Raw genomic sequence first — 12382 nt, forward strand, 5'->3', positions numbered from 1 at the left:
ACACAGGAAGAACACAGAAATTCACTGGGGTCCCACCAATCACAAAAACAGGGGTCCCTGGGTGAATGTTGGGCAGTAGATCTGTATGGGGCAAGTTAGGTATGCCGCTTGGCTATCTCCAGCCCGGTCACCGGCTTGACTGCAGCTCCATTCAAACAGTGGGACATGTTTTGTCATTGATGGGGTCTGAGCCATTGGGACCCCCACTCATGGAAAAATGAGCATTTAAAACCTTTAAAAGGGGACGGTCACTTTACAGGAATTTACTAAGGTTTAGCTAGCTTGGACAGAGGATACAGGAGAGGCGATAAGCTAGAGATCGGTGGCGGTCTAACCACTGGGGCCATTGCTGGTCAGAAGAACGGGCCCATTTAATCCAAACGGAATGGGGCTGTGGTCACACAAGTGCGGCCCTGCTCTAGTCATTTCAATGGAACCGCTGGAAATAGGAACTTATTACCTAGCGCTGTAGCTCTACTAAGGGCTCGTTCACACGGGGCAAGAGGGGGCGGATTTTGGCGCTGAATCCACGTCAGAATCAGCCCCCTCACAATGGAGGTCTATGTAGACCGCAAGCTTACTTTTTTCCATGAGCGGTATGTTCTGGCTCACGGAAAAAAGAAGAGAGCTGCCATTTCTTCAGGCGGATTTCGTGGCTTATTCAGCCCCAGCGTCCGCCTGGCAGCAGCAAAATCCTCCGGACTAGGCCCATTCATTTGGACCTACTCCAGAGCAGGATTCTAACGTGGCTTCCCGTGTCAAAAATCAGGACCAAAACACAACTAACCATGCCCCATGTGAACGAGCCCTAAGGCTATGTTCACATGGCTGAATTTGTACTAGGAAAAATTTATGTTCAGGAAGCTGAATGTTTATGCATGACCAAATTCTGCCATGGGATTTGCAAATTCTGCTCTGGTTAGTCAATAGAGAGGCCACATATATTATATTAATCTCAGAAAGCGCTGCATCGTACACACTGGCAGAATACTTCAGGAGTCCTCTGCTGCCAAGTTGCAAAAACAAATTTAGCAAATTCTACAATATGACAGAGGACGGGGGAAGTATCACATGGAAAAACTCATTTTCTGCTCAGGTTTTGTTGTTGTTGTTTTTTTTCTTCTTTAGTCTAAAGCCTCACAAAGCAAACCGAGCCAAAAAGACCTGCGGGAAAAGCCAGTGCGGAAATGCATTTTCCCACAGCACTTCTCACAAAGACCACAGAGTTTTCCTCGGCGGACTTTCCGCTTCAATTACATCTACAGTGTTGGCCAAAAGTATTGGCCCCCCTGCAATTCTGTCAGATAATACTAGGTCTCTTCCAGAAAATGATTACAAGCACAAACTCTTTGGTATTAATATCTTCATTTATTTTGCTTGCAATGGAAAAAAAAAAAAAAAAAAAAAAAAAGTCAAATCATTGATCGTTTTACACAAAACTCCAAAAATGGGCCGGACAGAAGTATTGGCGCCCTCAGCCTAATACTTGGTAGCACAACCTTTAGACACAATAACTGCGCACAACCGCTTCCGGTAACCAGCAATGAGTTTCTTACAAGGCTCTGCTGGAATCTTAGACCATTCTTCTTTGGCTCCTGCTCCAGGTCCCCCCTGAGATGTGAAGGGGGCCTTCTCCAAACTGCCATCGAGAGATCTCTCCTCCCCCACAGGTGTTCTCTGGGATTCAGGGCTGGACTCATTGCTGCCACTTTACAAGTCTCCAGGGCTTTCTCTCACCACCATTTTCTAGTGCTGACCTGAAGTGTGTTTTGGGTCATTGTCCTGCTGGAAGACCCCTGACCTCTGAGGGAGACCCGGCTTTCTCACACTGGGCCCTACATTATGCTGCACAATGTGTTGGTCGTCTTCAGACTTCATAATGCCATGCACACGGTCAAGCAGTCCAGTGCCAGAGGCAGCAAAGCAACCCCAAAACATCAGGGAACCTCCGCCATGTCTGACTGTAGGGACCGTGTTCTTTTCTTTGAAGGCCTCTTTTTTTTCCTGTAAACTCTATGTTGATGCCTTTTCCTACTTTTGTCTCATCTGACCAGAGAACATTCTTCCAAAACGTTTTTGGCTTTCTCAGGTAAGTTTTGGCAAATTCCAGCCTGGCTTTTTTATGTCTGTGGGTAAGAAGTGGGGTCTTCCTGGGTCTCCTTACCATACAGTCCCTTCTCATTCAGACGCTGACGCTGGATAGTACGGGGTGACACTGTTGTACCCTCGGACTGCAGGGCAGCTTGGACTTGTTTGGATGTTAGTCGAGGTTCTTTATCCGCCATCCGCACAATCTTGCGTTGAAATCTCTCGTCAATTTTCCTTTTCCGTCCACATCTAGGGAGGTTAGCCACAGGGCCATGGGCTTTACACTTCTTGATGACACTGTGCACGGTAGACACAGGAACATTCAGGCCTTTGGAGATGGACTTGTAGCCTTGAGATTGCTCATGCTTCCTCACAATTTTGCTTCTCAAGTCCTCAGACAGTTCTTTGGTCTTCTTTCTTTTCTCCATGCTCAATGTGGTACACACAAGGACACAGGACAGAGGTGGAGTCAACTTTAATCCATTTCAACTGGCTGCAAGTGTGATTTAGTTATTGCCACCACCTGTTAGGTGCCTCAGGTAAGTAAAAGTGCTGTTAATTACACAAATTAGAGAAGCATCACATGATTTTTCAAACAGTGCCAATACTTTTGTCCACCTCCTTTTTTATGTTTGGTGTGGAATTATATCCAATTTGGCTTTTTGACAATTCTTTTTGTGGTTTTCCATTGAAAACAAATTAAATAAAGATAATAATACCAAAGAATTTGTGATTGAAATCATTTTCTGGAAGAAAATTAGTATTATCTGACAGAATTGCAGGGGTGCCAATACTTTTGGCCAACACTGTATATGAAAAACTTTGGCATTTCGGTAGGTGTAACTTACATGGTGCTATTTAGAAAAACTGCAACGGTTTTTGAAAATTGCAGCTAGAAACCCATCCACATTACAGGTACTGGAAAACGATGAATTTTTTGTCACAGAAATTGCAGTGTTTACACTATGTGGGTCTGATGCCTTAGGCCTAGTTCACATGGAGCAACGGTAGGCATATTTTGGGCCTGATTTTGACGTGGGAAGCCGCCTCAGAATAGGACCAAAATACACCTGCCGCGACTGTCATGGCTTCAGACAGTCACGGCTTCCCGCTCCGGAGTAGGCCGAAATAAACGGTCCTAGTCCGGAGGGTGCTGTCGCAAGCCGGACGCTGGGGCTGAATCAGCCGTGGAATCCATCTGATGAAAGGGCCGCTCACAGAAAAAAAAAGTAAGCTAGCAGTCTACATAGACCACCATTGTGAGGGGATGGATTCTGACGTGGATTCAGTGCCAAAATCCACCCTTTCTTGTTCCGTGTGAATGAGCCCTATTTAGGGAAAATGAGGTGTAGGGTGAATTTGCGTTCACAGTGTAACGAGATTGCAATAATCGGCGTCCTCAAGAATGTCAGACTGCAATCGTATTGGTAGTAAGGTTTGTAGAACTTCACCCTGACCTTCCAGAGCTGCAGGACCCCTACTGAGGACTGCGCCAAAGATCTGCTAAGGACCAGACAAGTGTCAGCTATGAAAGCCAAAATGACTCACGCCACTATTAGAGTAAAATTTGCAACCAGACGACCGTTCCTCTACAAGCATTGAGTTAGATTGTCACCTTTCTAACTTCTGTACCACATTCTCCCACCAATGGCCTCTCAACTTGTATTCAATCCTGAGGCCTTGTACACTTTTAATTAATTTATTTTTTTTAATTATCTTCTCAATGTATATAATATAAAAATGAAGCAACTTTTTTTTTTTACCCTGGCTTCAATGACACATTTGATCCGTAGGTTATAATAAACAAATACCATATATACCAGAGTATAAGCCGACCCGAATATAAGCCAAGGCCCCTAATTTTATCACAAAAAACTGGGAAAACTGATTGACTCGAGTATAAGCCGAGGGGGGGAAATGCAGCAGCTACTGGAAAATTTCAAAAATTAAAATGGTCGGAGTTTTTGGGTGCAGTAGTTGCTTGGTGATGGGGAAGGGGAGGCTTGAGGACTGTTTCCCCCCCCCCCATTTGGAATAAAGGGTATCTGCAGTGCTCCTATTAACCCCTTCCTGACGGAACAGGAGCACTGCAGATCCCCTATATTCAGTAGACCGGGCACTGTCAGACACAGGGAGACCTAATGTGTTTGTGTTTCACAGTCATTTTGTACTTTTGTATGTATTCTAGGGAAAGGAGGGATGTAGAACTTATCTTTTTTAAATCTTTTTTTTTCGCACCATTTTATGGGAGATTCTATACATTGATATTGCGGCTGGTCATAGACCCCCCACCCCTCCTTAAAAAAAATAATTATAATAATTTTTTTTTTTTTTGCTGACTCGAGTATAAGCCGAGGGGGGCACCCAATCAAGGAGGGCTCGGTCACATGACTAAGTACCGCCCATATGGGCGTATCCACCAGACGTACACAGCAACGCCGACGGTGTCTGTGACAACCCCTGACTGCTAGTCGCGGTCTACATCCCGGATCAGGTATATCATGGCATTCCCAGATGAATGGGCCTAATCAGCAGTGGCTCCCGAGCCTTGGAAAGATTGAGCAAGATGATTTTTTTTTTTTTTTTTTTTTTTTTGTTTTCCTCAGCATCCCGCTACGATCTCCAATCGGGCCAGAATCTGCCGTGGATTGGAATCCACTCCCAAATCTGTGACAGGTTCCTCCATGTGAACATACATTTATCTCCCTGTACACATTATTATCTCACCGTTTTAGACTGGCATTATAAAGCTTCGGGTGTCAGACATAAAACTATAGAGAAGGAAGAGCAGAGGATGAAAGACAAGTCGTTTACATTCAATGGCTTTGATTTAAAAAACCGCCACGAAAACATCAAGGTGCAATTCTAATCTAAAAGTAAGTAAACCATCAGCTGTACCAAACAATTTCGGTAAGATTCGCCAGCTATATAGGTTTCCAGACATCCCTCTTGACAAATGATGCTATGGGAAGAAGAGATGGGGCTAAATCTTATTGCATGGAAAATCAAAGAATTGGGTGAAATAAGTCCCCAGCTGATGGCAGAGAGCGGGGTTTACCCTTATTCCTCTGGAAACACATAAGCTTGGCCAAAAACCCAGCCTGTACATGTACGAGGGTAACGGGGTGGGGCGATAGCCAAGACAAGCTAGAGTTTAGCCGACAGCCATCCAAGTTCTATTCACATCTTAAAGGGGTCATCCAGGGATCGCTTTAACACCTCATTCCTCCAACAGGTAACACTCAAAATTCCTTGGTGGTGCTGACTCACATGGTCAGACCGAGCACTTGGCTCAGGGTAGTCAATAGAACCCAAATGGAAGGTTTTAGACTCTTAAGTAAGTTCACATGGGTTTTTTGGTCAGGATTTTGAGGCCGTATCAGTCTCAAAATCCTGACCAAAAAGACGGCTCCCACTGAAATCAATGGGAGCTGGTCAGTTCCTTTTTGCGGGAGCCGGATGTTCCGGCTCCCGGAAAAAAAGCGAAATGCTCATTCTTCAGGCCATTTCACCTCGCAAATCCGCCTAAAGACACTCCCTTCTCCCGATTTGGGCCTAATAAGGTGCGGAGTGCGCAACTGGACCCCGTGTGAACTTACCCTTTAGGGGTTTTCTACAACTTTAAATGTTTACCTAGCCAAAGATTGGTCATCAATATCAGATCAGAGATGGTCCAACTCCACCTGATTGGAGGGAATCGCAACAATGCAGAAGAGGCGCAGCTCCACTAGTGGCCATGAAAGGTACTTCAACTGTCTTACTGAATGGAAAAGAACTGCAATACCATTCATGGCCAATATACATATAAGGCAGGGTTCACACCTGCACCCGGTCTCTGCTTTGCAGGTTTCCGTCTTCTGCCAAGAAACTGGACAGGAGATGGAAACCGGCAGTCAGTTTTCAACCCATTTCAAATGAGTGGGTTAGCAAAGTATCCGCCGTGAGTGTCTTCTACCTCCCCGCGGAAAAACAGTTTTTCTTAACCAGACACAGAGTCGGACATGCAAAAAAAAACAAACAAAAAAAAAAAACAAGACACGGTTTCGCCAGACCAGATGACACTCACGGGCGGACACTGACTGCCGGGTTTCCGTCTCCTGTCCAGCTTCTCGGGCAGAAGACGGAAACCCACAAAGTGGAGACCGGACGCAGGTGTGAACCCACCCTTAGGTGTTGTGCCTGTTCCAGAACGCCATGACGCAGTCAATTCAGCTGATCGGTGAGGGTTTTGTCATCAGTCCCTCTATCCCAGGGGTCGGCAACTCCTGGCACGCGTGCCAAGACTGGCACGCGAGGCATATTTTGCTGGCACAGCAGCCAGCCCGCAACTTTCATACACTAATTGAGAGAGAGAGCGTCCTTTCAGTGCTCTGGTAGAGCTCCGTGTAGGACACGCCCCCTTCTCTCCCTGCCCACCAATCAGAGGTGAGCCTCTCACTGCACAGGATAAGGGCTCCCTGGACCTGCTGCTACATGTGAGGAGGAGCTCCTGCCATCTGCAGCCTGAGGAAGCTCCGGGGAGCAAAGTGAAAGTAAAAACACCAGGTACGTGTGTTACTGACTATTCTTATTAATGTCAGGCATTTGGGGTTATTAATTTAGTGTTAGTAACTCCATGTGCCTCACATTAATAACAGTTAACCCCATCATGACCCTCACATTAACCCTGTGTGGCTCACATAAGGGTTACTGAGGTGTGAGACATATGGAGGTACTAATAAAGGACCTATATAATGAAGATATTCACTTATTATCTCCATATGTCTCACATATCAGTGTCCCTTTTGTAAAGCACACAGGGGGTTAATGTGAGGGACATGATGGGGTTAACTGCTATTAATATGAGGCACATTGAGTTGTAACCTGCAATGTACATGACCAGACTCTTTATCTACAACTGTGCATATAAGTACAGACCTATATATTTCAATTGACCCGTATATACAGCCATTCATTTTGTGGCTGTGTATCTGGGCCAAATTGAAGAACTGAAAACTATGGAGCAGGTCCTATATGTGTCCTATACATCCCCTATATCTGTCTGCATTTGCAGCCCTGTCAATTCATTTTTAATGTATAGGTCAGTGAAAACCACATGCGTGCCACATTGCAGAAACGCAGCATTTTTGTTGCAGATTTTGATGCGGTTTATTTCAACCAAAGCTAAAACTGGCTACAGAAGGAATGGGAAATATATAGGAAGCTTCTTATAAGTTTCCCTTCTGCTCAATCCACTCCTGGCTTAGGCTCAGAAGAACACAGCAAAATATGTAACAAAAAAAGCTGTGTTCCAACAACGTGGGGGCCTTAAACTAAAGCCCCACGTTGCAGAAACAGCTTTTTTTCGTTGCAGATTTTGCTGTTTTTTTTTGAGCCGAAGCTAGGAGTAGATTGAGCAGGAGGGAGACGTATAAGAAGCTTCCTATATATTTCCCATTCATTTTCTTGGCTTTGACGGAAAGAAAAACGCAGCCAAATCTGCAATAAAAAAGCTGCATTTTTGTAATGTGGGGCCTCAGCCTTAGTGTGATTCTATTGGGTGGTGACACTGTAACTAGATGCAATTATAGCCAAGTCCAGTTCCTGGGCACCAGTGTGGTCACTTTGTTGAAAGTGTGACCCCCATTTATTCCTGGCTGGAGTTTTGCTGTTACTGCACCACCAGGAACTAAAAGTGACAAATTAATCTGCGTTTCACTTAGGGAGCGTTCACACTACCGTTGGTGTCCCGACAGCTAGTGTCCACTGCTAATGTCTGTTCAAAATCTTGTGCGGACATTAGCAGCGGACACTAGCTGTGTCTGACATTTTGCATTGATTTAAATGGACATCGGGTGCGTTCGTTTACTGTTCGTGGGTGTCCTTAAGTGTCCATTCCCAAAGATGTCCGACTTTTCAAGCGGACAGAAAAACCTACATGTCGGGTTTTGCTGTCCACTTGAAAAGTCGGACATCTTTGTGAACGGACAGTTAAGGACACCCACAGACAGTAAAAGAACGCACCCGATGCCCGTTTAAATCAATGCAAAATGTCACGGACACAGCTAGTGCCCGATACTACTATCCGCACAAGATTTTGAACAGACATTAGCAGCGGACACTAGCTGTCGGACACCGACGGTAGTGTGAACGCTCCCTTACAGAAAACTGAAGTTACTAACGGCCAAGGACTGGATGGAGCATACAGGTACATTGTGTGTCAGCGCTCTACAGGTATGACCTTACTCTGCTCCCAGTCACATACATTACCACTAATTGTGGGTTACACATGTACTTACATTGCTTCTAAAGGAAAAGAACATGTGTATCGAGGCAAATAGTGGTAAGCGCATGTGGCTGGGAGCGCAGTATGACAGCACCCCTATGTTGTGGTTTGTGCTATATGATTTTAGTGTAGGCGTCGTCAGCTTTACAATTATTGCCCGGCACTCTGAGGACCTCATCTTTGATTTTTTAATTTAAATCGGCACGCCGAACAGAAAAGGTTGCCTACCCCTGCTCTATCCCTTGGTTTGTTATTGATAACTTATCCTAAATAAAATAATTAAAAATAAATATTAAAGCCCCATAAAAATGATTGTCCCATTATGTGTACTTTAGGTTTAAGAAAAACAAATAAAAATACAAAAAAAAAAAAAAAAAAAAAAACAGAACAAAACACACACATATAATATATATTATACATCTATACACATACATACGTGCACATGTATACAAATATATATATATATATATATATATATATATATATATATATATATATATATATATATACACACACACACATACATACACACACACACACACTACTTATATAAAATATTACAAGTAGCTGTAGCTGTGGTCAGGGGTGACAGAGTTGGGCAATACATGGATATAGTGAACTCCATGGACTCCGCACTATAGCTGCTGTATACTAGAGAGCTGACAGGTGAGCACACACGCACACAGCTTACCACAGGAGCAGGAGCCATAATCATACAGAGAAGATATATGGTCATACAGACTAGAAGTCAATCTCCTATTTCCACCCCAGTGAGAGGCAGAGATTGACGAAATGAACCGGATTTCTCAAAGCCCTACAAATTTCCAATTCGGTTTCCCATAGTAACAGAATAAGGAGCCGACTGCAGCAGGGTTTTGAGGGTCATTTCAAGAACATAGCAGTCAGAAAGGCTCCATTTTCAGAAGCGACGGAGAAAAGGGAGCTATAATCTTTAAGCGTCAGATCAATGACAGTGACCTGGAGGAGGATGCAAGGTTATGTCTCCCAGGCAAGGTCAAGGTAGATTTCCATCCTTTCGACCCCGATAGACATTCATGGCCGCTGACACAGCCAGGGGCACTTGTGCCAAATAAAGCGAACTGGTCTTGTAAGTGCACAATAACAAAAATACCAGTGGCTTCTCCAGTATTCACACTTCACAGGGGGAGGCGGGGGGAATAGATTAAAGTGCATAGAACAAAGCTTACTGTGTACTCCATGGTTCCCTTTGGCTTTTGGAAGGACATTCGCCGCCCATCTTTCTTCTCCAGGGTCTTTTTCTGGCCGGTATCTGAGGGATACAGAAGCGAGCTACGTGTTAGATTCATGGTCCTCCTTGTCACAGGCTGCTGAGTAGCGCGCGGCAGGCAGACATCTATTTCACCACTTATACAGCCTGCTCTGTGTAACTGGAGATTCAGTCTTACAGAAATCCAGCTGCCTGCGAGCGGGTTTTTTTTTTTTTTTTAACCAATATAAAGTAGTGTGACAAGTGTAATACATTAGCTCCGGCCGTGCATCCTATTATCCAGTGAAAATGCCCATTACAAGGCACGAGGTGGCAAATATGGAAAGGCTTTACAGAGCCGAGGAGCAAATGTGCAGCGTGTTGTCGGCAGAGGCGTCCCGCCATTCGCCAGCTGGCAGAAGTAAAGGGACCGGCCAGGACCTTTCACCCCTAAGACGCCAATACTGTGTTATACAGAAGACTGTGCATGGAAACTTGTCCATTATTTAAAGCCCGAACTGGGTATATGGATGTAATGTGCAGGTCCTGAAGCCAGTCCACGATGGCACCGCCAGGACCTTACAGCGGGTATAACCAACCAGGGGACCACTAAGCCAGATTTTTCAAAACTAGAGGATAAAAAAAAAAAAATATGTATATAATGACGGATCAAAACCTGTTCTACAGCTCGCCTACGACACCTTGTACACAAAATTCTTCCTCTTGGCATGCTCACACATTGCAAGTGGAACCCAGAAGTTTTCTAAGTGTGCAAAAATCCCTGCACGTCCTGCAGAAACAACCCCATACACTACAACCTCAGGGTTACATGGCACTATGAGGCCTCAAAGGGTCTCCCGAACCCAAAATAGACAGGATTAACCCCCAGAACTCTACGGTTCCATCCAGCGTATAGTCATGGCGACTTTGGATGCGAACTCCGTTGCACAAACAAAGATTGCCGTGCTGCCCGTGACCCTTTTACTAAATTAAGTGAACAGAACCACGCGGTGACCCCCGACACCACTGCGAGTACAAGAGATAGATCAAATACAGTGCAGGGCTAGAAGTCACAGTTGTAAGACTCTCAGAGACGCAATGCGAGTCCATTCACTTACATTGCTGAAGGAGTCGCAGGAAGACATTGTGAGCGTTGGTCAAAGTTATCCCTATCCTTAATCTGCAGTAACCCAGCACAGTCACTACAACATGTGCCACAGCTCTGGAGGACAGATGACTGGCAGGGTTGATGTGGATCAGACCCCAACAAATCTTATACGGATGACCCCATCCTAAGGATATAATAAGCCCAGAAACCCTTCCTCAATAAACGGTGATATCCAAGAACGAAGGGATTCTATCATTAAAATTGTATTTTTTCTGCCTAGCACGTAGAAGTAGCCTTAAGAAAGGCTTTTCCTCTCCTACCTTTAGATGTTTTCTCCGCAACACTGTTCGGTAGAAATCCCGGTTTTCGTCGGTATGCAAATGAGTTCTCTTGCAGCACTGGGGGCATCCCCAATGCTGTGAGAGAACTCTACAGCGCCACCTCCGTCTTCTTCTGGAACGGCCTCTCTTCACATCTTCTTCCGGCATTGGGTTCAAATTTCTAGGCCTCGTGCCTAGGGTAAAGCAGAGTGCGCATGCCCACCGGCCACAAGAAAATGGCCGCTTATACAGTAAGTAAGTGGCCATTTTCTTGTGGCCGGCGGGCATGCGCAGTCGGCTCTCCCCAAGGCCTAGAAGTTTGAACCCAACTCTGGAAGAAGACACAGGGAGAGGACGCTCCAGACAAAGATGGAGGCGGCGCTGGAGAGTTCTCTCGCAGCATTGGAGACGCCCCCAGTGCTGAGAAAGAACTCATTTGCATACTGACAAAAACCGGGATTTCTACCGAACAGCGGCGTGGAGAAGACAGCTTTTCTTGTGGCCGCGGGCATGCACTGTCGGCTCTGCCCAAGGCCTACAAGTTCACTGCCAGAAGAAGATGCAGTGAAAAGGCCGTTCTTGAAGAAGATGGAGGCGGCGCTGGAGATTTCTCTCGCAGCATTGAGGATGCCTCCAGTGCTGTTTGAGTGCTGGGCCCGCCCCCAGTGCTGCGATATTAGCTCATTTGCATACTGACGAAAATCGGGATTTCTACGGAGCGGCGGCGCAGAGACGACATCTAAAGGTAGGAGACGAATAGCCTTTCTTAAGGCTATTCCTACGAAGTAGGCAAAAAAAAATACAATTTTAATGATAGAATCCCTTTAAGGGCATTAAACACATGAGGAGATCTCACCGCTTTCTAGAAGCATCAGTCATGGCGGAGGAAGTCACACGACATCCCATCCCTAGTAATTGTCTGTGCAGCTGTCTCTGCCCCCCCATGTGAGATCTGACAGCAGATTTACAGAAAAACCATGGAGAACGCAGTAGTTATCAGGGAAACAAAATAAAGGAATAAGACGCCCATTGTCACAAGAGGACAAGGCAAGGAAACCATCGATACCAGTAGGACCCCCTGAGGCTCCAAGGCCCAGTAGAAATTGCTAGATCTTCATCCCCAATAGTCACTGACCGAAATACCCATACGAAATTAAGAAAAAAAACTAAATAAACCTAGACAGCTCTCATTTCTAAATATGTATTTAAGAGATGAATTATGGATGTAACATTAGACGTATGGGAGGTTTTCTTTTCCCAACCCCATAAGACAATGAGCAGAACTTTCAGGAAATCAGATGAAGGTCCTCCTAGAATATCTTTCTGCACGCCATGCATTTTTAATATTAGCTGGCGTACGGCTTGTCTTATTC

The 12382-nt window shown here is 45.2% G+C and overlaps 1 protein-coding gene across 4 annotated transcripts in view; it reads right to left on the minus strand.

Annotated features, from left to right (window-relative positions):
• OXR1 (oxidation resistance 1) overlaps positions 1 to 12382 on the minus strand; it is a 358052-nt gene that overhangs the window by 59278 nt on the left and 286392 nt on the right. For all 4 annotated transcript variants that reach the window (XM_075270242.1, XM_075270241.1, XM_075270246.1 and 1 more), the window contains one exon: positions 9562 to 9644. In XM_075270242.1, the coding sequence (XP_075126343.1) occupies positions 9562 to 9644 (83 nt within the window). The remainder of the gene's footprint in view (positions 1 to 9561; positions 9645 to 12382) is intronic.

The sequence above is a fragment of the Leptodactylus fuscus genome, chromosome 4 (genome assembly GCF_031893055.1).
Source record: "Leptodactylus fuscus isolate aLepFus1 chromosome 4, aLepFus1.hap2, whole genome shotgun sequence".
Taxonomy (NCBI): Eukaryota; Metazoa; Chordata; class Amphibia; order Anura; family Leptodactylidae; genus Leptodactylus; species Leptodactylus fuscus.